This window comes from Crinia signifera, chromosome 6, assembly GCF_055691185.1.
Source record: "Crinia signifera chromosome 6, ASM5569118v1, whole genome shotgun sequence".
NCBI classification, from domain to species: Eukaryota; Metazoa; Chordata; class Amphibia; order Anura; family Myobatrachidae; genus Crinia; species Crinia signifera.
In genome coordinates this window covers 170,212,239-170,238,411 of record NC_139222.1, presented here as the reverse complement: position 1 = coordinate 170,238,411, position 26,173 = coordinate 170,212,239, and the positions used below count along the sequence as shown (strand labels likewise).

At 43.1% G+C, this 26,173-nt stretch overlaps 1 protein-coding gene across 1 annotated transcript; it reads right to left on the bottom strand.

The window, feature by feature from the left end:
* Nucleotides 1-1,546: 1,546 nt before the first annotated feature.
* On the bottom strand, nucleotides 1,547-25,686 carry EPN3 (epsin 3). Its single transcript, XM_083145522.1, has 9 exons — nucleotides 25,096-25,686; nucleotides 24,878-24,993; nucleotides 17,426-17,509; nucleotides 16,567-16,665; nucleotides 13,528-13,663; nucleotides 7,072-7,251; nucleotides 3,896-3,946; nucleotides 3,605-3,817; nucleotides 1,547-1,994 (listed from the first exon to the last, which is right to left on the bottom strand). The coding sequence occupies exons 1-9, from the start codon at nucleotides 25,607-25,609 to the stop codon at nucleotides 1,612-1,614; spliced, it is 1,776 nt and encodes a 591-aa protein (XP_083001648.1). The 5' UTR covers nucleotides 25,610-25,686; the 3' UTR covers nucleotides 1,547-1,611.
* Nucleotides 25,687-26,173: the final 487 nt, after the last annotated feature.

Genomic DNA, 26,173 nt, shown 5'->3' with positions numbered 1-26,173 from the left:
CTGGCTGCTGCAACGACCAGTGGCGCCGCTAATGGCCGACTAGGCTCTGTGCAGCTCGGCTGGTATGTGTTTCCTGTGTGAGAACTGTACCGTCGTTGATGGCTGCCTAGTTACTTTACTGCCCAGCGAATTTATGTTCCCTGCATCTAACACCCCCATGGGACATCTAGCCCACACTTGTATGTTATGTATATCTGTACTGTCACTGCTTAACTGTACCTAACTGGCTGTTGCACATCAATCCAAACCAAATTCCTAGTATACGCAAGTATACATGGCCAAAAAAGTTTATTCTGATTCTGATTCAAGCTATGTGTATAATGTTGATGCTGTTAGCATCCCATTGGTCAGGATGCCAGTGATCAATACACCGACATCCGCAGCCCAAGTGATGTCAGAACACCGGCACCAGAACTTCGAAAAGGATTGGGATGTGGACACCAGAATAACGACAGCTGGCATCACGATCAGTGAGTATGCGGGGCGTGGTAGCATGCAGCAGGGGATGGGGGAGGTTAAATTTAGACAATTGTGTGGTGGCTTAGGGATAGGCTGCAGGGAGGGGGGAGGGAGACTAGGTTTAGGCTGCAAGGAGGGGATGTTAGGATTAGGCACAGTGGTTTTATGGTTAGGCTTCAAGGTGGGGGGTTAGGTTTAGGTGGCGGAGTATGGTAGTTAGGTTAAGGCACTAGTGCAAAAGGAGGGTAAGTGTGTCTGGACAGAGCCCCTGTCTTAGTATGGCATTGCCGCGGTTGGTCTTATGACCGCCCCACTGAGATATATGTATCCTGTATAAGATGTATATGAAACATAAATGCATTTTGTGTTTATATTTGGGTCCTATTCCATAGATCTCCTTATGGTATGTAAATAGTCTACATATATGAAGTCCAAAACACTGGACTTCATATATAATTTCAGATGTGGTTATGTCTTTCTGACATAACCACCAACAACCAACAGCTTTGAAAACGAGATGTTTATATAAACTCCTACGGGTCATTGATAAGGAGCCCCTTCTCAGTGCTTCTATTAGCTGGTGTAAACTTGTAACAGGTATAATACGGTTGCTGCTTATGTTGGTTGCTGTAATTCAAAAGCCTTTTCTCAAGGTCAATATATTGTATATTTCCTATGCAGAACTTTTATGAGTACATTTAAATCTTAATACAGGATGGAGATACTCAGAAAGGATATAGCTCCTAGACAAACTACATCTGCAAAACCTTCCGGAATCCAGTAGAATGATTGTTGCTGTGATTCAGCAATTATGTTAATAAACTCGGTAATAATAGTAATTTGACAACTAAGTATTGTTACCCTAAATCTCATTTCTCTAAAATGTTCTCTTCTACTTAGCAATGACCCAGATTCATAAATATTGCTCATTAAAAAATAATATCACATAACGACCTCATAATTTTAGAAATAATTAAAGTCACATATTGAACATGAAAAATAATTTGTTTCTATTGAAACATATATTTTATGATTTGTAAGCTGTAATTACACAGATTTATTGCATTTACTTTCAGTCTGTAATAAGAAATGATATTTGCATTACAATACGAGATGCTCTCAGAAAAAGATAATAGAACCTACCCCACCCAATCAGAGGAAAGGATTATTAGCAGCATGAGCAGAGTTGGAGCTAGGCAGCATTGGTTGAGGTAAGGGGGCAGGAAGTTGGTTCAAGGATGTCATTGGAGCATATGGTAAATTCAAAGAGGGATAGAGGCTGACAGTAGGGGGGAAGTTTGGAAACTGCATCTGGAGCGGAGTTGCGGTGGGCACTGAGAATCCGGGTATTGGTGAAATGGTCCTCAGAGTATTAACTCCAGCTTCTCCTGAGTTAGTCGGCAAAAGACAGGCATTCTGCATTGGCAGTGGTGCTCCTGTAGATGGAGGCACAGGAGAGACAGCCCTCATCTGGTTCATCGAGGGTTTCTGATCTCCATATTGGAATGGGTTGGTAGGTGATGGAGCCCTCAGGCCTAGGAGGAAAATAAGAAAATAAAAATATTTAAAAGATTTGAAAGGGCTTACTATAAAGGTCATGGCCTTAACTACCCCTAGTGCAATAGTTTCTAAACATACTCAATATTATAAAGTATCTTTTTTCACATCTTTAACTTAACTCACCAAGAGAACCTTAAATAGAATATCAAAATAAATGGAATAACATAAGTATGAATCAATAGCGGGATGCTGTGAGTACAGCTACTCCCTACAGCTACGGTACTCCCTCTGGAAGGGCTCGGGCAGATTATTTTGCCCGGGCAGTTTACTTTGCCCACCGCAATGCCCCCCCCCCCATTCCCTCCACTGTGCTGCGCTTAGTGCGCTGCACAAAGCAGGTCCCGGAGCGCAGACTTATTCAACCCAGGACACCGGCGGACAATTAAAAAGCTGGAAGAGGAGATGGGGAAGCAGGAGCCGGGTTACGGTAAATCAAGTGAGGAGGGGGGGGGGGGACTGAGAATGAGTCCCGGGCCCCAAAATTCCTGATGGCAGCCCTGCTTCCAGACTGAAGTTACAGCACACTCATAACTTGGGGGCTGATTCAGACCCAATCGTTACGGACCAAATTCATCCTCGATGATCGGGGTTTGCACATGCGCAAACTCTGGGAGTGAACAGCTCAGGCTGAAGCAGGGGAATGCCCAGCATTTTATGGGCGTCCGTGCGATGCCTGTTCGGGATGGGTAGCTGACGTCAGCTCCCTCCCCGAATTCGGAGGACATTGTTGAACTGAAAAGTCAGTCCAGGCTGAGTATTCATATGAACCGAGGAAAAATAATTTGATGACCAGCGACCAAATGATTTTTCGCCCATATGCTTGGGGATGTGTTCCCGTACACATCCCCTCGCATGCTAGTGAGGGGGTTTGTGAGATGAGGGGAAGCGGGTGTTCGGCTGGGCCGCATTTACCTGTTCACTAGGCTGCAAACATATGCAGCCTGGCAAACAGGTTTGAATCAGGTCCTTAGTTTATAACAGTTTAATTTCATTGTTTCTTGTTTATTGTTTTTTTTTGTTGTTGTTGCAACTACCCTCAGCTCCTTATGTTTGTCTTGTGTCTAAAATTATCATGCTGAGGGTGCAGGAGCTGTCAGTCATTAGGAAGAACAGTACTGACTGGACAATCCTCTGGGGTACTGTAACGGCTGCAGTATGCATGCCTGGAGCATCCATGGGAAACTCAGAGTGGCACTGCAACAGAGATAATGGCTATGGCACCCTGCTAGCCAAATGCAGGGGCGGCAACAGCCCTGCGCTCTGTGTGATTGCACCACTTGCACATTGCTAGTTACAGCCCAGGGTGTAAATGGCATATATTTAGGGGAGTTACCTGCAGTAACTCATACTGCCCAATTTTTCTTGCAGCCAGGGAGGCTGATTTTCGGGGAGCCTCACAGCCATTCCAGGAGGGTAGGCACCCCTGGCTTTGACCAATGTAAAACAGCTGCAAACACACACAAGTGCATCCTGTACGGAAGCAGTCCCAATGTAATAAAGGAGCATAAACCGAACACTCTTCGAGCTGATACACTGAAAATTGCAATTTAATTATAAACTCATTATTGTTTAATATAGCACTTACCAGAAAAGAAGGGGTTTTTGTTCTTGATGTTAGCGCCATGACCGACAAGGCTGTCTAGATTTATCAGTGACAGAGCAGCTGGTTCCAGAAAGGACTCTGGAGTGTTGCAGCGAGGTTTGACATTGGCATCAAGGAGGGGATCTTCAGCCTTTATGTCAAGACTATTACTAGCTGGCTTTGTAGGGTGTACAAGGTCTCCAAAGAGGTCCAACTCTGTAAGAGAAGATGCACTGGTCTAAGTCCAAAACATAATGTGTGTCATACACTGTGCAACAGGCACAAAATGCTTACCGAAAGAGTTTTCTGCTGTGATGGCTGAAGGCGATCTCAAATCTGTGCCAGCTGTTGAAAGAAAATCACAATGTAAAGTACCAACAGCTCCAAATAGCTATTTTTTTGAAGCTAGGGGTCAATCCCATTGGCCGCAATGATCTTGTGGCTGCGAGAAATCGCGGCAGTGGCTATACTTTACAGCGGCCTGAATTCGCACTAAAGTGCTCACTGCCCCATGTGGCAGTGAACACATTTGTGTCTATTTGGGATGAAAAAGGCCACAAAGGGTGCAAGATTGGGTTCCCTTGCTAAAATGTTGTGGCAACAGCACATCGCAGCTAATTGGATTGACCCCCTAGCTTGAAATAGGGCATTTAGGAACTGTAGGGCAGCAAAAAGAAGAAAAATAAATATAGAAAGAAATGTCAATTTTAAAAGTTACCTATTTCACATGTACATAAAAGCAAACCTACTGTGAAAATGAGCTAAAACTTATTGATGTAATGTGTTGCTCCGTCCTATCCATCCATCCATCCATCCATCCCTCCCTGCTCTGTCCCTGTTGTGGAGTCCCATCCACCTAAGCAGAGCAGAAGGAATGCCAGGCAGGATAGCTGTGCTACCAGGCTGAATCTGTGTTGGAAGTCACAGTGTATATTTAATAAAAAAAAAACAAATAAAGTAGGAAGCGCTCAATCTAAATTTAGAAAATTATTAACATTAATTATATAAAAAAAGAGATAATAGTAAATGCACAATGTAATAAACTAACATTATCAATTCAACAATATTAATAAAAAGTTTTTATTGCCAGCATAATGTATTTTTTTAAAATACACACATAAACATACTGTACATCAGTTATTAGTGTTGGCTTTTACCTATGGGCTGCATGTTATGATAAATGTAATATACAGTATGTGCGGGCTGGGAACTCATACATTCAGGGACGGATTGGTCATAGGTCTCACAGGGAAGATTACCGGTAAGTCATTTCACCTGTGAGACCGCTTTTCGGGCAGCAAATTTCTTTTTAGATGTGGTCCTGTGCAGAATAGTGGCCCCATCCCCCTCCTGTCTACATACATAAACAACCTTTGCCGATTCAGAGAGCAGGGTACCCAACGCTGCAAATTCTCATCTAAGGCAGGCACTCCTCTGTATCCATCTGTTAAAGGGACTATTGAGCACTATCTGGGTGTAGCAATTTCTGGGGGCTTTCTAGGCTTCACTGTAAGGGGTAAGAATATGCGTGATATTCAGGGAATTATGCTAATTATTTGATTGTCTGCTTCATGGAGATTTCAGGGTCTGTATTCAGTCTCAGTGGGGGGAGGTGGGGTATTAATTATTTGGAATATAGAGGTCTGTGGTTTGTCCCAGCAGTTTATAGGTCTCGCCGCCACTAGACTGCCAAGCATATTAAAACCAACAGATTCCACACAGGTGTACTGATGAAATCCTACCTATGGTGTTGATTCCGCCATACTTGCCGACCTTTAACGTTTCCTCTCCAGGAGAAGCCCAGAGAGTATACCTAAATCTGCACGTCTGGGGACAAGGCTGACGTCTTAAAGCCAGACGTCTTAGGGCTAAAAGGACGCACAATTATACGATTCCCGTCATTTTAATCCCACCCCCTTGCAAATTCCGGAATATATTTGAGAGGGTCGGTGAGGAGAGGGGTGGGAGAGGGGGCACAATTTTTGGACGCCACCTGGCCATTCCTGAAGGGTAGGCAAGTATGGATTCTGCTTACATTCATTTGGTGCCACCATGTGTATAAATGATATGTGCAAAACCTCCCCCTCCCTACACTATGGGCTCAGTGCTGCAGCAGAGGCTGCAGCCACCATTGACTATATTTTTAAAAGTTTATAAGCAACCTACAAACAGATGCAACAATTTCTAAATATAACCAAAATCCCCATTTATTTCATGCAAGCATAAAGGCTGCTTCTGAGGCTTACTTGCACATACACACTCTGAATCAGTCCTTAAGTATCCAACATTTACCTCGACACCTACTTCAGAACTGATGCTGATTTTAGTTCTACCAGCTATACCCCTATTTATGTTGTATTTTATCTACACACCCTGTACGTTACCTTGTCATTTGTTTTTTGTTTACTATGTACGGCGCTGCGGACACTTTGTGGCGCCTTATAAATACACTACTACTACTAGCTACAATGTAACCAAAGTAGTGCAGTGTTCTAGGAACTAAAATGAATAACTTTGCAATTCATGATTTTTCTTATACTATATGCTGCTACGATTATTAATCCCAACAGGATTAGTGCAAGCTTCATGCTCCAAATATTTTGTAGAAAAATACAAACAGGAAAGAGCACATCTTCACAATTTATAAGAAGAATATAAAACAAGCTCTTTGTCTCAGGATGAATGTATTTCTTGTCATGGGTACACAATTACACATGCACCATTTATTTATAACTTGGAAGTTGCATTATAACAGAAGTGTGAGCATAGTATATCCTGCTAGGCACAATTCAGACCATTTATGATTACACTGACTGCTCATGCGACAGATGGACATATCTAGAAGAGCTGTGTCCTTGGAGTGTTAGGGTGCCATAAAGTCCTTATAACTCACTATAGAAAGGCACAAAAATACACACCTAGTTGTTCAAAATAAATGTAGGCCCTTTGACAGGGCCGGACTGGCCATCTGGCACTTCTGGCAAATCATTTTAGAGAACTCAATTATTTTCAAAACCTTCAATACTTATCTTAAGCAGAAAATATCTTGGAAAATATAGTAAAATTTAATATATTGTAGTCATAATAATAATCGTATCATAGAATCAGAGGCGTAACTCTGGGAGACATTGGAGTAATTTGCCACCGGGCTCCTGCTCCCAAGGGGGCACCTCTCCTCCCCTGCAAATTTAAATTAGTTAATTGAAAGCCTTCAATATCGCTTCTGTGGCTGACTTCCCCTCCTAGTAGGACCATAGACATCATACTCTCTCTATTTTAAACATAACATACATACATACATACTTACACATATATATATTTATATAAGGTGCTGTGTGTGTGTGTGTGTGTGGGGGGGGGGGGGGGCAATATTTATCTTGCCTCCGGGCAACTGGGACAAACTTACGCCACTGCATAGAATACCTCCATTTATAGTGCTGTACATTTTTTAAATGTGTTATTAGACTCACCATTGCTGTTGTCTCCCCAAGGGTCAGATGTAGGCTTCATTACAACTGGGTGCTCCTGCCAGCTAGTTGGTTCTTCACAGCTGAAAATGATACTTTGGCTTGTGTGGTCCGCTCTTAGCTGAGTGACATTAGGAACTGGCTGCCAGGGCAAGGTTGAGCTGCTTACACTTGTATAGTGATCTGAATTGAGAGTAGAATTATATTTCAAACTTGTGTTATGCATCGTAGAACATAGCAACCAATAAGATTCTATCAATTCTCGATTGAATCCTAGAAAATGACAGACAGAATCTGATTGGTTGCTATGGGCAACTCAACTATTTTCATTTTTAGAAGCTTTATTAAAATTTACCCCTAAGATTTTATCAATTTACACACTTAGCAAATGGTAATAAATGACCTTTACATTTGCAATGACCCAAATTTTGGGCAAACAAGTTCCAAGCTTGTATAATAAGTACACCCTTGCAATTGTAAGCCTGAAGTAACTAGAATATATCCAAGCATTTGTATTTTTAGGGGAGTATTCAATCCCAGCCGCTATTTCCGATGGGGGAAATAGCCGCGGATGCCTATTCAATGCTGTCTTGCCCGACATCATTGAAGACGCAGATCAACAGTACAGGCCCAACTTTGGCCCAACTTTGAAAGCTGTCTGGCCCATTTTGTCAATTACGGCCGTAAAATTGTCGCGATTACTGTCGAATCTCGACAAGCCACGCCCGTGTACGTGGACAGGCCCCATTTTCTCCAATCGGTAGGTGGGACATTGAATCCCGCCTGGCGATATGCTGTCGAGCAAAATGAAAATGGGCCAGGGTCACGGCTGTCAGGACAGATCGACAGTCGTGACCCAGGATTGAATACCTCCCTTAATATCTAAAATGTCTATGAAAATGCCCATTTGACAGTAACCAAAACAGAACTGAGGATTTAAGCTAAAACCACATAAATACGAGCAATAAGGACAAAACTAGATCTCAAGCACACATGGGAAATGAGGTTATACTCCACTTCCTATATACTTCAGTTTAGACATACAGGTATACAAGGTCAATGATCACCATAAGCCATTGCATGCAGCAGTAGAACCAGACTGCTGAGCTGAAAGGTTTTCTTTGACTAATATTTTTTGGTTTTAACATATTTAACTCGTATAAATAAAATATGTCAAATACATAGCAAACTATGGATTTAGTCACCAAGATCTAGTTGTACTATTTATTTGGTAAAGTTACATATTTTTCTAAATATTTAGTAATGACCTGGCCTTTTAAGTTCGTATAGGGCCTTATTCAGGTTCACGTGCCCCCCTGCGTGTTCGTGCAGGGGAGCAATGTTTTGCGACTGTGTATGCGCATAGTCAGTTATATGCATGTATAGCTGCTGTGTGGGAGCGGCCACGGCAAATAGATTATTCGTCAGACGCTCACATACAACATTGTGGGCAGGTGGCATGGGGTTGCGGCCTGGGGAACGATGGGCGTTCTCATGGTAATTCTACGATGACACGGGTGGGGGGGTGGGCAGCTGACGCTTCCCGTAGAGGGCTGCGAATGGATGATTATGCAAATCATCCAGTCGCATGCCTGCAGGTAGTTGCACCAAGTGAGGGGGGGTCGTCTGTGCGGGTGATGACTGGTGGTCTCACAAGGCTGTATTCGCAGCATTGCCGGTCAACCAGAATATGGGCCATAATATGGATCTAGCATCTACCTTTCCCTAATAAGCAGCAAAATGTCAGGGTAATACTGAATGTATTTTACCTTTTCTGCTCAATATCTGTAAATTCTCATTTTGGTGTTTAATGGTCTGGAGTTGTTTGTAGTGTGTAACTATTTTACAGTATGTGAATAGTGATATTTGGCTTAAATTATCTCATCTGCATGTGATCTGAAAATTCAGAATTTAAATATAGCAATATTTTTAGGAGATCTGTCCTGCAACCCAAATAATTTTATTAATGCTTAACTTGCTCTACTAGTAGTAATGACAGTTACAGTCGACTTAATATCTTACACGTAATCTTATATAACACGTTTCATACTACAGAACCAGACCAACGGCGGAACAACTGCTAGTACAGCATTTAAACGATTTAGGTCAGTTTAAAATACAACTCTAACACTTCACATGTCGTAAGCAATATCTCTTTTCATAGGGTCTTTAAATGTGTTTACTTCCAGTGCAATGTTATAACAAGATATTTAATACAAGTTATGCATTTTATTTTCTAAGCAAGTCAGTTGCAAAATGTATATGTTTCAAACCCTATCCAAATGTTTTTTGTGGATTTCCTTTTAAGAAACATCACCCGCAAGAAATGCATACCAGTAGCGTTTTTTACATATATTAAAATATATTTTTCTTACTTAAAAAAAGTGCTTATTTATGTAATTGTGAGGCCTATTTACTAAAATTTGACAGCAATATACAGCAATTTGAAAGGCTTTTTGGGAGCTATTTACCATTGGAAAGCAGCTTTGACATGGGCTCTGAGTCAGACAGATGGGGGGGGGGGGTCGCCTCTTAGTGCCATTGATCCCAATCTGGCATTAAAAAATCAACTGGGACTGGGTACCAAGGGAGGTGTGGTCAAACTGGGGAATTGTGGTCCCACCCCCTGCAATGGGAGCAAACGCATGGCAACATGGAGAATGATTGGCTTCCCTGCTGGACAATACGTCCAACCCACTTCAGGACATTTTGTCGGAATTAGGAAGATCCCTTAGTGATAGGTTGCTTCACCCTCAATGTCTCGCGGAGAAATACCGCAGGTCTTTCCTTCCTGCTGCGGTTAGACTGTGTAACCATCATGGTCGCCAGTAGATTCCGACATGCATCTTACTTTTATGTTATGCCAAATCATGGGCAATATATACTTTGCATACCTCTTACTTATTTACCATGGTTCTGTACTTTTTCTTGATTATTTTTTATTATGTGTGTTGTTATGTAATTGTATTGCTTATCTCCACTATGAACTTTGCTGTAACATGTGCATTTCTCTATTGTGAGACGAATAAAGGAATTCTATTCTATTCTATTTATATTTCCTGTGTAGGGTAAATACTGGCTGCTTTTGCATAAAGCCCACAAATGATAGGCTGCTTTAGTTTGCTTCTTCATTTTTACACTGCATGTAGATTACAGTTCGAACACTCCCCATCCACCCGAAATCTCTGGACATTTCACAATTGTCCCACGTGCACTTTAGCATGGTTTTGCCCAATTGCTTGATTTGTTTTCTGTACTTTGAGTACAAACATGAACCTGGCATGGTGTGCAGTTCCGTACAGCCACGCCACCTGCTGCAAAGGGATCCCACCTTGTCCCTCAGCAGCAGGTCCAGGCCCTGATCAGGGTAATTTCACCCACCTCCACTGATTTCCACTGGCCTTTATGCACGGTTATCGTCATCTTATTTCATTTTTCTCTACATGTTCTTCTCATCTTCGTGCCTTCATCCCCACTTCTCATATGTATCTCTGTCCATATGTGTCTGCCCACATCCTGTTCATGTGTGTGAGTAAGATTTCTATTGCCCATATGTGTGCCCAACTCACCCACATGTGTCTCTGTGACTACATGCTCATGTGAGACTCAGATGTTCCCTGCCTATATCTGTTTCTTACAGCCCCCACTCCCTCCACTAATTCGTGGTTCTTACCAATACCTCCCAACAGTCCCGATTTTATCGGGACAGTCCCGATTGTCAGGGCCTGTCCCGCTGTCCCACCCGCGGGCGGCAGTGTCCCGCGGTGTGGGGGGGCTGTTGGGAGTCCCCCTGTCAGCTGCTGAGCGTCTATTCCCGCAGCCAGGGGGCTGGGGGCATGACTAGAGGCTCACAGAGCCCACCCACCCCCCCCCCCCGAAAATTTCGACGCGCCTCCAGCGCGCAGCAGCAGCGCCCCGCCTGCAGGTATGGCAGAGTTGGGAGGTATGTTCTTACCCCCTTCCTCTGTCACTCCCTAAACCAGGAATGGGGAATCTTTGGCTCTCTGCTGTTGTTGAACTACACATGCCATGCTACAGTTTTGCTATTTGGCTATGGTAAAACTGTTGCAGGGCATGCTGCAATGTATAGTTCAAAAACAGCTGGGAGCCAAAGGTTCCTTGATTCGGTGTGGCCGTGCTAGGAAACAAGTACCGCATTTTTATACAAAATTCAGTACCCCTTCTTATATTGCCAGGGGTCCAGTAGTGGCTCTTACATCTTTGGAGGAGGGGGCTGCCGAGATGTGCCCCCCCCCCCCCCCCCAGAGCCGGCCTTAGGCATAGGCAAACTAGGCAATTGCCTAGGGCATTTGGAATGCCTAGGGGCATCAGCAGCTTCTGCTGATTAAAATGATATGCAGCATGCCTATATTATGTGTGTGAGTGAGGCTGTATCTGCATATGAAATAGTGTATTCATGGAAATCACTGTAACATAGCATTCCGTATGCAGGTAAAGCCACAGTCGCACACAGAATATAGGCATGCCGCATATAATTTTAATCATTGGAAGCTCCTTGTGTGTGCTGGTCATAACAATGCAAAGAAGATGAATTTTCAGCAAAAAAGGCACCCAATGGGCAGAACTGGCCAGGAGCTGCATGGCCTATTGAGTCAAGATGTATGAGGAAACATCTGTATCCAAGCAGAGGCAGAGGTCACAGTGTTAGCGGCTGTGCGAGTGCTGTCTCCGGGTGGGTTGTGCAATAGTGTTTGGCATTTGTGTAAGGGGCATTATGTGTGTCATGTATAAACGCATTATTAATGTGCGACATATGTGTAACAGGCATTATGTGTGTCATGTGTATAAGGGCATTAATAATGTGCAACATATGTGTAAGGGGCATTATGTGTGTCATTATGTGTATGAAGGGCATTAATAAAGGTTGGCATAATGTGTAAGGGGCATTATGGTTATAAGGACATTAATAATGTGTAAGGGGCATTACTGTGTGGTTTTATCAGGGGTGCCGAGAGAAAGGGGTAGGGGGTACAAATTACCCAGGCCAAAGTCTGATGGAAGGGCCCAGTGGGGGCCCCGGGCCCCCTCCCCTTAAGTGACAGCTGCAGCTCTTCTCCTCTGCCCAGCACACACTGCTTTGTGCTGGATTGCAGTGTGGCCATGGAGGTGCTTAAAATACAATATTTTCTCAGGATTTTTTTCTAAGGGTATAATGTGAATAATGTGAGGAGTAATGTACATAAGGTAAAGTGGTACTACTGTGTGATGTAACGTGAATAAGGGACACCATCGCATGATATAATGTGAATAAAGTTGCACTACTGTGTGGCATAATTTGAATTGGGGGTACTATTGTGTGGCCATGCCCCTTCCCAGCAAGAACACACCCCTGTTTGGGCTGCGCACCGAATGTGTGCGCTGTTTCTATTTAAAATATTGCGGGTAGGAGCACCAAAACGATGACTGCTATGATGAGGGTTAATGGTACTGGGAAAGGGGACCAGGGTTAGATTTAGAACTAGTGGCGGTGCTAGGGGGCACCAGCCAAAATCTTGCCTAGGGCGTCATTTAGGCTAGGGCCGGCTCTGCCCCCCCCCCCCCCTCCTCTGCCGCCGCTGTGCTCATCGCCGCCGCTACCAATCATGGCCCCAGGATCTCTGTCCCAGCCATCGATCCTGGTCCCGCATACGCAGTAGGTTCTTCGGTACTGCACATGCGCCGGCCCCCAGCCTCTATGGGCTACTTTTGCAGCAGCCCCCAAAGGCATATTCTGGGTCCTGGGTCAGGCACATGCACAGTATCGTCCTCGTACTGAGCATGTGCGGAACCCGTTTTTTATGGGCAGCCGGTCAGCAGCCCACGTAGAGGCGTCCCGGATGGAGGGAACTGCTCCCAATGGGACTGCCTTGGGTGACTGTCAGGTCGGACTTCCAATACAAAGTCAACGCCAGTCACAGTGAAGCCAGTGCAGTCTCACAGACTGCATCTGGGTTCACTTAAGCAGGGAACAGTGGCGGATTTTGCCTGGGGGGGCGGCAGCCCATAGGTAAAAACCGCCACTGCAGGGGTCTATATACTGTAGTAAATTGCCAAAATTCTCTGTAAAACAGTCTTTTGATAGAAAAGTGGCTTGAAAAAGCCATATACAAAGCAATGTACCATTTTCAAAATTCAAATATGTATCAGATTGTGACCAACTTGTTTGCTTCTTGGATTGAAACATTAAGCAGGCATCAGGTATGTTTCTAAGAGCGAGATGTACTAAGACTTGAAAAGTGATAAAATGGAGAGTGATAAATCACCATCCAATCAGCTCCTACCTGTCATTTTCAAACAGAGCCTGTGACAAAATAATTAGCAGATGATTGGCTGGTGGTTTCTCACTCTTTATTTTATTACTTTTCAAGGTTAGTACATCTGGCAAAGAGTGTTAGTACCATGATTTTTTTAAGTAATGTAAAGACTTCAAAATTAAGCATAAAATCTGTTGACACTTACTTGTTAGTCCAGAAGTTGGAAACAAAGAGGTTGTTGTACTTGGCAGTGGAAGAGACCGGACATCATGGCTAGCCCAGATGTTTGAAGGATTAGACTGAGAAGGGCCAAATATATCAATGAGTTCCGATATGTGTGTCTAAAGAATGAACAGTAGTAATCAAATGTTGTCACCATTTATGAATATACATCTTTATCTAGATCATCATGATTTTGTCCTGAGCTCAAGAAATCACAAGAGTCTCACTGTTCATAAAATATCTTTCTCATACTAATTCCCCTTCATAGGGGGAAATTTACTAAGAGGGACGAATGTCGACACAGTTGACATGGACACTAAAAAAGTTCACCGCTCGCCATGCTTCAGGCTTGGTGCCTCGCTGCGTTCGGCACATTATTTTATTCTGCCGCCATTCCTTAGTGGATGGTAGGGCATGAAATACCACCTGTCGGCACATGTCGGCTAAAAGAAAAGCTAAAAACTTGTGTCCACCTTTTGGACTGTCAACCTTCCCATAGTCGACCTAAAGCTTGTGTCGTCCTTTAGACCCTGTCGACCATTCATAGGTGTCGACCTACTCACTGTTGACCATATGGTGTTGACCTAATGTATGTCGACCTAGGGACCGGATACCAAGCTGGTGCTGGTTGCAGAAATACAGGGGAAAAATGGGGGTTCCACTGTATTTCTATATCCAGCACCAGGCTCTTGACCCGGCCCTGGTTCCCAAAATACAGGTGACACAAGGAGTAGGGGTCTCCTGTATTTTGGATCCCACAGCCATGATACATTGTATGCCAAGGATCGCTTATGATGTATTGTATGCGGTCCAGCCGCCCGGGAGAGTTGGAGGGGTATTGTATGCAATATATTGCTCTAATGTATGGGAGCCTTAAGTGATATAATAATATATCACATCCAGGGCCGGTGCAAGGCACCGGAGCGCCCCAGGCGAGTCGGGATGGGGGCGCCCCGGTGCCTGTCCTGCGGCGCTGTGTATTTAAATCTGGCGGCGGAGGCAGCGGGGGTCCCTGCAGTCCATTAGAAATCACGAGCGCTATCCGCCGGGCTATGCGGAAGCGCTTCTAGTGTGAAAACACTGGCAGCACGCTGATTGGCTGAGATCAGCGTGCGCCGTGCTGCCAGAGTTTTCACACTAGAAGCGCTTCCGCATAGCCCGGCGGATAGCGCTCGTGATTTCTAATGGACTGCAGGGACCCCCGCTGCCTCCGCCGCCAGATTTAAATACACAGCGCCGTAGGACAGGTAACCGGGCGGCACAAAATGCCGCCCTCCAGTGGCCGGCGCCCTAGGCAAATGCCTAGATTTGCCTAGTGGTGGCGCCGGCCCTGATCACATCGACATATAAAATACATGATCTGCCATGCAATTACATAATATATAATTACATGCTTATTGTAACAGATCTGCATTGTCCATGGCATCTTCCCAACTAATGTGCAGCACATCAGATGGATGATGTGACCACCCAATTCATCAAACAATCAATCGGGTGGACTTGCAAGTACACACTGTATAAAGGGCCTGGGTACTTATGTATTATCTGGGCTCCCATGTTAAATGAACCCCATTATTTCATACTCCTACTATCCAACTACGCATGGAGTTGATTTTATATAGTGTGGCGAGCGCAGCGAGCCACCGTGCCCGAAGCGTGGCGAGGGAACAGGTCGATCAGCACACAGCTCTGCACCAGCGAAGTGTGTCAAGCAATCTGTCGCGGCCTGTGTTCTTAACCCCTTACCGCCGCAGCCTGTTTTTGCCTTGCTGACAGAGCCCTTTTTTTCAAATCTGACATGTATCACTTTATGTTGGGATAACTTTTTATTGCTTTTACTTATCCCAGTGATTTTGAGATTGTTTTCTCGTGACACATTGTACTTTAAGTTAGTGGTAAATTTTGGTCGATACAGTCTGTTTTTTTGTGTGAAAAATACCAAAATGTCGTAAAAAAATTGAACATTTTGCAATTTGCAAAATGTTAAATTTTCTGCTTGTGAGACAAATAATCATACCACTCAAAATAGTTAATAACTAACAAAGACCATATGTGTACTTTATTTTACCATCATTATTTCAACCTCCTTTTAATTTTTTTGGCCACTAGGGGGCAGCAGAGACAAAATTATACACAGAACACAGAAAACGCTGCAATTGGCTGTTCACATTTGAACAGCCAATCGCAGCGATCGCCGATGGGGGGGGGCATCGCTGCCCCCCCTGGGCTACGAGGGAAGATGTCTGCTGTCAGGGACAGCAGCCATCGTCCCTCTGTCACCGCGTCTATAGAAGTACATCCCGGCCATGACGTAAATGTACGTCAAATGTTGGGAAGGGGTTAATAGGGAGAACACTGGCGGGCTATGACTAGATTTATACTGCATGCAGTATAAATCTAGTCAGGTGATAGCGACGCATGGGACCGCGCATAGCCGTCGCTGCAGGGCCATACAGACGGAGCGATACGCGCTTTATTTCTAAGTGATCTATTCAGATAGTTTACAAATGGGGCTGAGATTGCCCCATGTGTAGGCCCCATGAAGACTTTCACAAGTTGCAACAAGATTCTAAAAGTTGGGATTATGGACTGTATAACAGTAACAGAGATACAGGAATAAAATGCACCACAAAGGACCACATTTAGGACATTGTTATTTTATATGTTTTTAAAATACAAAGAAACAAGTTTCAATCTATCAACTCTAATGCTATGTCAGCCTAATAATAATAATTATTATTACAGACAGCGCATTGCATAAGCATGTGTAAGCTTGAAACCCTTGCTATACAGTATAGTCAAAACTGGAATTTCAATTAGTCACCTGCCAGTACCATGTGTCACATGTGAACAAAGCAGGAGAGAAATGATCTAGGCTGCCACTATTCAGTATATTAAACCTATTCTAATCCACACCCATTGGGGACATGAAACATAATGCTACCTTGTCCAGTATTATATTCCTGCAATCACAACTGATGATATGACTAATCTAAGGAGCCTCCAGCAGGTATATATTTACCTCCTTCTCTTCTCTCTGCTCATCATAGTCCTCCGACAAATTTGTATCCATTAGAGCCTTTGCAATTAGTGATATCTCACCTTGATGCATCTGTTTCTCCTAAATGGAAAAAAATCAGTTTTACAACCAATGAGTTTACATCCATTCATGGAAGCAGAGGGACAGGGTGGCATGCCCTGCAGCACTCAGATCACTGGCCATGCCCCCATAAAGATGCCACACCCCCTTTCAACTAAGACACACACCCCTTACCAGGGATGTGACGCTTTGCCGCAGATAGAGTCCTGCTGCTCATCTTTTTAAAGGTGGGAGGTATGATTAAAGGGCTTTTGGAGCAATTTTTGATGAAGTGATCACTGTGTAAAAAAATGTAAATGTAATTCGCAGGGTCCTGTAATCGCTGCTCAGGTGAGGGCTACCGGTCATTGGGGCTCTCTGTTGCTCTTGTTCTGTTCTGCTCTTGTTCTGTGACCCACTTGTGCAGTAAAGTGACACAACAACTGCAGTAGTTGATTATCAGGTTGTGAGTATAATCAGCGTTGGTAGGGTTGTCACAGAGCGTGGGGGAGCATTGCAACATGGTGGGGGTGGAGGTTCTAGCAATGGTATCGACAATGGCAGTAAATGCACAGCACAGGATTGGGGTATGGTTTACTGTACAATACCCTGATAGTGCTGCAGAGACCCATCGCCAGGACAGAGCTTTTTGCATGCTCTGTCCCTGTATGTGATAATCCTCATGTGTATGGTGATAAATAGACCCCTAAATAATGGTGTCATACAGAACACTAAATAATGGTGTGTTATTAAAACATCCAGTTAAAAACCACTCATTTGTTATGTAAGGGAAATACAGTACCTTTTCATATTCCTCTTTACTCTGATTCAATGCTGCTTGCAATTGTAAGTCTTCTTTTTCATCAGGTGCAGAAGGGACTATTTTCTGTAATGAAATATATATACAAATGAGTCCTACTTTATTTGTTTTGCTAAAGAAAAACTTAGTAATAGTATACGGGGCCAAATGCAAAAAGCTTCAAAAGGTTATAAAGTGGCAAGTAATAAACAGCCAGCCAATCAGCTCCTGTTATTTTTCAAAAGCAGCCTGTAGCAAGATAGTTAGGAGCTGATTGGCTGTCATGCCGCAGGCTAATTAGGAGCTTAATTGGTAGTTTATCACTATCCACTTTATCACTTGTAGTATAAAAATGCCCAAATAAGTTTAGAACAAAGGGACAGATGTAGTATCCTTGTTGTTTAAGATCCAGCAGCCCTACTTGTCCTACTATCGAGGCAAAGGTGGTCCAATTACTTACGTTCTTTAAATGCAAATGGGATTTAAATAAAAAGACTGAAAATCTATGTTTAGGTGAAGGGATTAAATAATAATAATAATCTAAAAATCAGTTATAATGTTTAATGGAAATGATGACATTTTAATTTGTCTTATGTGTACACGTCAGACTCTTGTGTATGCAGAAGCTAAGCATTTTGACGTTTGCTTAGTGACTTGCAACACTGCAAGAAATGCTACCTAGGTAGTGTTCGCCGGCACTGCCAGAGGCGTGTAGCCAAAAGCAGCCACTTAGACGTGGGGGAGTCAAGTCCCACAAAAAGGATAAATGTAGACAAAGATGTAGTGGCGCTTGGAAAATATTTTATTAACACACTAGACAATTAATATAAAAATAATGATAATCATAAAAATAATGATAATAATAGTATTAATAAAAACAGGTGTGGGATGGTAGCAATGGTAATCAATAGGATATGCAGTGGACTGGACCAATGGTCATGAATGGTGGTAATTCCAGCTCCTTATTTGCCACCTTTGGGAACCAATAGTACCAAATATTTGTGGTACTGTATGGTAGAGAAAGTTAGCTTTAAAAGGATAATAGTTACCACACAACTGCTGGAGGCTTGTAATCTGCATAGGATGGCATTGAGCAGCTGGTATCCTCACTAGGTGCGATGTGAGTGCCAAAGCAAGGGCACGATTGTAATCCAGAATTGAAGTTGGTAGGCTGGCTGGTTTGGGTGAGGCAAAAGTCAGGGTTGGAAGTGCTAAGGTCCTGTCCCATGTCTCCTGGCTCCTTCCCCCCTGCATTCTGCTGTGAAGGGGGATGTTACTCTGCACTTGCAGGAGGAGGCCTGCAACCGACGGTCCTTGTATACCCCAGACAGCGAAACATGTCAGCAAGGAGCCAGGAGACAGTGAACAGGACCTCAGCACTTCCAACCTTGCCTATTGCCTCACCCGAACCAGCCAGCCTACCCACTTCAATTCTGGATTACAATCGTGCCCTTGCTTTGGCACTCACACCATACCTAGTGAGAATACCAGCTGCACATGCCATTCTATGCGGATTACAAGCCTCCAGCAGTTGTGTGGTAACTACTACCCTTTTGAAGTTAACTTTCTCTACCATACCACAAATATTTGGTACTTTTGGTTACCAAAGGTGGCTTATATCCTACTGATTGCCATTGCTCCCAACTCACTCCTGTTTTTATTAAAACTATTATTATCATTATTTTCTTGGTTATCATTATTTTCATATAAATTTTTTAGTGTTAATAAAATATTTTTATTGTGAACTTTCCAAGCGCCACTTCATCTTTGTCTACATTTTACTTGCAGTTTAGCAGGAGATCAAAGCTAGCCTGCCTGGCTGCTTCATTATGCAGCAAGGAAATGGTCGCGTGTCACTGGTGTTGGTCGGCAGTTTAACTCTGTTGGCGGCAGGGCCCCCTCAGCACTCGGGGCCTGGGACTGAAGTACCCACTGTCCCCCCCCTGTTGGCGGCCCTGCTTGCAACAATGATTTACCTGTTTATATGGAATTGTACATCTGCGAGGAAGCAGCTGTGTAATTATGTGCATCTGTAGGAGTTAGATGCTTTCTGTTAGCATTAATAAGGATCTGAGGGGTAGATTTATTAAGCTCAGTGAAGTGATAAACTGTCTGTTTTTTATCACCGGCCAATCAGCTCCTACTTGTAATTTTTCAAACCAAGCCTGTAACTTCACAGGTAGGAGCTGATTGGCTGGTGATAAAAACCAGACAGTTTATCACTTCACAGAGTTTAATAAATCTACCCCTGAGTGCTGTGTCTTAGGACACAGCTTCAGATCACCATTGCAACCATTGGTCATGATTCGCGATAATTACAGGCTCCACCCAGCCTGCATAAGCTGAAGTGTACTCTGACTGGCTGCAGGTTCTGGACACCCGGGTCCAAAAATACTACATCAGATAACACAGACTTTGGAACCATTAGGTCTTCAAAACAAGGGTGACAAATATGTATCAGGCCCATAGTCACCCCCACTAGCAGAAGCATGTTTTACCAATTGTATAATTGCACACTTTCTATGGTGCGCACAAGGCATTTTAATTACAATACTGTCTGCTTTTCATTTTTCATAATAAAATCCCTTTTCCAGGAGATAAAAAAGGAGCTTTTCCCAGAACTGTAACATATAGGCGAACTTGGCACATGCCTTGGCCAACACTGAGCAAAAAGTGTATATGTTTTTAAATACTCTTTCTATACTTTCTCCTAAATACCAAGTAATAATAGTAGTTGAGCAATTCTTAGATACAGGGTCATGAATGTGTAAACACGTACTGCTTTAGGGCATACAGTACTCACAGTGCTCAGGCTGCGCTAACTTGTAAGTATGAACTTAGATATGCTAAATATGTGAGCACTTGTTCTGTTAGTGAGTAAGAGTACATATAGCGAGTCATGGCATATCTGTTAGGTATAGTGATCTGATGCCTATGTCTGTGCCACACTGCATGCAAAGATGCTGATAACAGTATCCCATGAGCGCCATGGGGCACAATATGTCACACAGTTTTTCTTATCAACTAAGAAAAATTCGAAAACATGAATTTACCACATAACATAAATCACACCATGAAATCCAGAGTTACTATACTTGTGCAATGATAGGAAGACATCACCGGGTGTTGTCTGTATTAGGCAATTGTACTTAAATTAGAATTTGATTACAGTATTTCATAATTGTCAAGGTTTTTCTTTTTAAACGTCACATTTTCAATGACAACATTCAAAATAAACAAATTTTAAAAAAGTATGTATATAGCTAACTATGGGTAGTCTTTGTGTTTGTGCATGTGCGAGAAAGAGATGTAGTTTCACCCGCTGCCAACACATGGCAGTGTTTCAGAGACAAACAGACACTAGACATATATATAAATGATATATATATAAATTCTGGTCCTTAATACCTTGAGTAGCCACTTGCTCATATATGGTCCTTCCTTTCCTGGGCATTAATCAATTAATGTGCTGTCTTATAAAGGGGACCTGAGAGGCGAAGTCAGCCCCTACTGCCTGCATGTTGTGCTGATGCCTCTTTGGGGCAGTCTTGATAATGACCCGATGGGGTCGCAATGTAGACAATTGCTAATGGTACTGATGTCTCAAATTATTTACTTTCTTATATTTATTGGCGAGTGCCCACATTTGGTCGGAATAGACCATATTTGTGGATATTTGTGGGACAGCTGATTGCCGTTACTGTAAGGGAGCACCACCCTGACAACTTGAGGTGGACGTGAGTGCGGCTTACACTGATTTTCCGAAGATTAGTCAAATATTGGAACTTCTACAACAAATTTAAAAAAAAACAAGCATGGTAATGCATTGAATGTCTCGATCCCACACTTTATAAAACCTGCCAGTCAGGCTGGTACTAATACGGAGTCAGCCACAGTTAGATTAGTCTCTATTCATATCTGTTAATGTATTTACTACTTCTCAGACATCATCAATCGGAGATGTCAGAATAGGTATGCCATAATAGAGGTAGGCAATTCAGTTTGTTGTGAAGTACAGCTTTAACACATGACACATCACAACAACCACCTATAGAGGGTATCGTATTCTACCACAATGTACAGCAGAACTCTTTATTGCTTTTTTTGTTATTTGATATTTTAATATTCATTTTTTTACATTACCTGCCTTTTTTAATTCTTCATTCTTTACACAATAGCTTTGATTTTTGCATTGTAATTTATCTATATGAATGAATACCTATTGTTTTTACATAGACTTGTATTTGATTAATGATCATCTGACTAATTGCATGCAACATAAGCAAGCTGAAATCACACCAGAATTCAGATTCAAATATGTTCCATAGCACGTGTATGGATATAATATTTATGTACTAACTTTTTTACAGTGTCAGTGTATTAGTTATATAAGAAGGAAGCCAGCCATAGTTCCAGATGCACTAAGCTATAAAAGTGATGAAATGGAGAGTGATAAACCAGCCAATCAGCTCCTACCTGACATGTCACAGACTGTGTTTGAAAAATGTCAGACAGGAGCTGATTGGCTGGTGGTTTATCACTCTCCATTTTATTACTTTTGAAGCTTAGTGCATCTAGCCCATAGGCTGTTAAATACATGTTTTTAAACAACAGAGGAGCAAATTACTCTTACTCAATTTTATGGGACTTCGCTTAGAACAACATTTTTAAATTTGGAAAAAACGTAGGTGTCATTTACTAAGATGGCAGTTCTATTGAAGATGGCATCCAATCAGACTCTACTTCTTATTCATTTAGCACCTTTTAGAACATAATAGATCTGATTGGTTGCTACGGGCATCATCCCAACTTTAATAGAACTATCATCTTAGAAAATTTACCTCATAGTTTTAACTCATTGCAAGTTATAGAGACAACTCTTATGTACTGAGCTGATGCCCTAGGCCCAATGTAGCATATCTACATGTGAAGGTATCGAATCGGTAGAAAATGAGGTACTCTTTACCTAGCACGGCACCCATCGCGGTCATCGCGGGCATTGAATGCACTTAAAAATCGGGTGCGACGCGACCGACGCGATGCCTGCGATTTCCCATAGGGAACAATGTTAAATTTCTCAATTGACCCGATTTTACTGTTCAATGCCTCATTTGACACGATTTTTCCATAGGAAACAATGTTAAATGGCCCACAGAGGCCAAATAGGCACCCTGAAGTGTGAAATGGCCCCCACAATTGTTAACGCCACCCCACGATCAACGTGAACCCGAAGCGTGGCGAGCGCAGCGAGCCCGCGAGGGGCGGCGGTACGCGTCCTACGACCTTTTCATACCCCCACTATCCACGTCGGCGTGGAGTTGAGAATAGAATAGTGTGGCGAGCGCAGCGAGCCACCGAGCCCGAAGCGTGGCAAACGCAGCGAGCCCCGCCAGGGGACGCGGATACCTGTGAAGCCCGCGAAGGGACGCGTTTACCTGTGAAGGTATCCGCGTCTCCTCGCCATGCTTCGAGCTCGGTGGCTCACTGCGCTTGACACACTATTCTATTCTCAACTCCACGCCGACGTGGATAGTGGGGGTATGAAAAGGTCGTAGGACGCGTACCGCCGCCCCTCGCGGGCTCGCTGCGCTCGCCGCGCTTCGGGTTGACGCTGATCGTGGGGTGGCGTAAACAATTGTGGGGGCCATTTCAGACTTCAGGGTGGCTATTTGGCCTCTGTGGGCCATTTAACATTGTTTCCTATGGAAAAATCGTGTCAATTGAGGCATTGAACAGTCAAATCGGGTCAATTGAGAAATTTAACATTGTTCCCTATGGGAAATCGCGGGCATCGCGTCGGTCGCGTCGCACCCGATTTTTAGTGCATTCAATGCCCGCGATTTTTTTACCTGCGATGCCCACGATCAAAATCGTGGGCGCCGTGCTAGATAAAGAGTACCGAAAATAATAAAGGTATCAGCAAAGGACATGGGGTCAGATGTATCAAGCTTCAAAAAGTGATAAAATGGAGAGTGATAAACAGCCAGCCAATCAGCTCCTACATGCCATGTTACAGGCTGGGTTTGAAAAATGACAGGTAGTAGCTGATTGGCTGGCTGTTTATCACTCTCGACTTTATCACTTTTTGAAGCTTGATACATCTGGCCCCATGTGACCTACATGGTCTACAGTACACAAATGCACAGTATAGAACTAAGGACTAGAGGTATACAACAACGCTTAAATATGAGAAAATAAATTCCTCTATACCATCAATAAGAGCTAAGAGAAGAATCTGGATTACCTTGGAGCAGGTGGTGGAAGGTATAGAGTAGACAGGAGTAGTGTTACCCTAGGGTAGCAACTCAGTCTGGAGTAGCTGGCTGCCTAGCATGCCTGAGTAGTAGCAGCACAAAACTTCAACCTACTGCCCCTAACCCCCATCCACACACTGCCACCAATGCCCACTTTAAAACCCCTCAAATTAAAGTGTATAAGTTTCACAGCCACCACCTGTATTACATACAACAAGAATGTCTTCCTCAGATATCATTATGACAGGCAGACCCAGTGGCGCCCTCCTCAGATTGCAGCACCATAGGCAGCTCTGAGCTGTCTAAAGTTGACTGGTAGAGCTGGCCCTGTGTAGGAGAGACGGAGCCTTTGGCTGGCAGCCTAAATCAGGTAGTGTGCCAAAGTGTGGCAGAGGAGAGGAAAAAAAACATCCCTCTGGTTATTAGTGCACTGGCAGCCATAACAGGATCCTTGTGGAGTGGTTGGTGGAATGCTGCCATGAGCTGTACTGCTGGCTGATCAAACTGCAGTAAAAATAAAAATGGAATGCAGCTAGCTTCTTGGGAACTACAATAAAAACTGCCTGCTGGGACAGAGGCAGGGCTGTGTAGGGTAGGAAGAGCATGTGCTGCAGCTTTAACCAATGTCCTCTGTGGTGCCGAGAGTCCTTGGCTCACCCTATACACCCTATAGTTATATATTTTTTTATTGATATTTTTAGAACCCTATGCATTTAGTTTATTACAGGTGACCTGTTCATGTGAAATATGTTTAATGTGAAATATATTTAACCTATAATATTACATATCACAGGAAAAAACAGTGGGTAATGTACTTCAAAAGCCAATGCACAAGGTTTCATTTATTTGTAAAAGTATGGGGTCTATGTACTAAGCTTTGAATTGAGATAAAGTGGAAGGAGATAAAGCGCCAGCTAATCGGCTCCTAACTATCATGTTACATACTGTGTTTGAAAAATAATAGTTAGGATTTGGATGGTTGGTACTTTATCTTCGTCTACTTTATCTCTCTCCAAGGCTTACTACATAGACCCATATTTCTGCAGATGTGCTTCTCTACCAAAGGATCCCATTAAAAGTATGAGCAGTTCCAATCTCTGCAGCAGGGGCAAACAAATGTATTTCTAGGTGCACTGTGTGGGGTCCCGAGGAGCGAGTTTGAAAACCTGTGCCCTACAATGTCAAAAGGTTTTGATGGTACCTTCTCAGCTTCTTCTCTGCTCATAGCCAAAGCAAGTTGCAGCTGTAGCTCTTCCTCTCCTGTACTTTGAGGTCTTACTTGTTCTAAATCTGGGGAAAGAGTTGAGTCGACAGAAGCTGTGGGGACACAACAAAAATAAATGAAATCACTTTCACAGCATTGTTGTCATTGTACTGAAATTCATGTCAGCATGATTAACCCCACCCACTACTAATCACCTTCATTGTAGCGCAGTCTGTGGCTGCTGTCGATAGCTGAGGTTACTTGGGACATCCTTCTTCGTGTGGCCTGAGCTTGGACTCTCTCCTCCTTTAACCGTTCCTCATCTTTCAGCAGGGAAACTATCTGTTTTGCTTTCTCCCGCACATTAATTCCATAGTCTTTTCCATCGCGGTCCAAAAACTGAAAATCTTTCAGAGTCTGCACAGCAATGACATTCTCATTACAATCCTGTACCACTTTATTGGATCCATTTTTGATTAAATAATCCAAAAGAGTAAGACCTTTGTAGACATGACGCCAGTTCTTGCCACTGTCATTTAGTCTTCTCCAGACCATCACCATTACCTCAGGCTGGGTTTCTGCATTGTATGTCATTTGTGAAATTTCAGCCATTAGGGTAGTGGATGGGCCCCATGGGTCATTTGAGGTAGCCTCTCGTACCTTGACTTCAGCATCGGAGTAGTTATGGACAATATTCTTTACTTGACGACGTATGGAAGATGTAGCCATTGTGGAGCCTTGAGGTGCTTACAGAAATTCTGTAGACTTTGATCAGCCAGGTAATGTGTGTATGCTTTCTTCTTTAACTTTCAGATACCTGTAAATTAATTGTGACAGTTCGATTTATTTTGTTATAACATATGAAAAACCTTTAAAAATTTGAGTATGTAAAACCCTTTTATAATTAATTATATGATTGCTAAAAGTAAGAAAATTCAGACCGAGGTAGAGTTTCTCAAGAATCCAAATCTATAACACAGTCCATATTAAGGTGATGGGACAACAGTGGTGTAACAATGGCACTGCAGCCCAAGCGATGGCTTGGGGTTGCTAGCTCTGTGGGGTGCATGGCCACTGCGAATTCCAATGGGTCTGGTTTTATGGAATCTGCTGAAAATGTCATTCCAAAAATGTCTGCTTGGCAGAGACAGATGCTACAGATTCTACTGGAGAGATGGATAGATGCAAGACGTCCTACTGAGTAGCGTATATTGGTACCTGGAAGTTACATATTCTGAATAGACATATATATATATATATATATATATATATATATATATATATATATATATA

Excerpts from the sequence above, each read along its gene's own strand:
- EPN3 (XM_083145522.1), bottom strand. The coding sequence starts at position 25,609 with ATGGCTACATCTTCCATACGTCGTCAAGTAAAGAATATTGTCCATAAC. Across the intron at positions 17,510-24,877 it reads GCAGAGAAGAAGCTGAGAAG|AAAATAGTCCCTTCTGCACC; the intron begins GTACCATCAAAA and ends ATTTCATTACAG. Across the intron at positions 13,664-16,566 it reads AGCAGAGAGAAGAGAAGGAG|ACACACATATCGGAACTCAT; the intron begins GTAAATATATAC and ends TTCATTCTTTAG.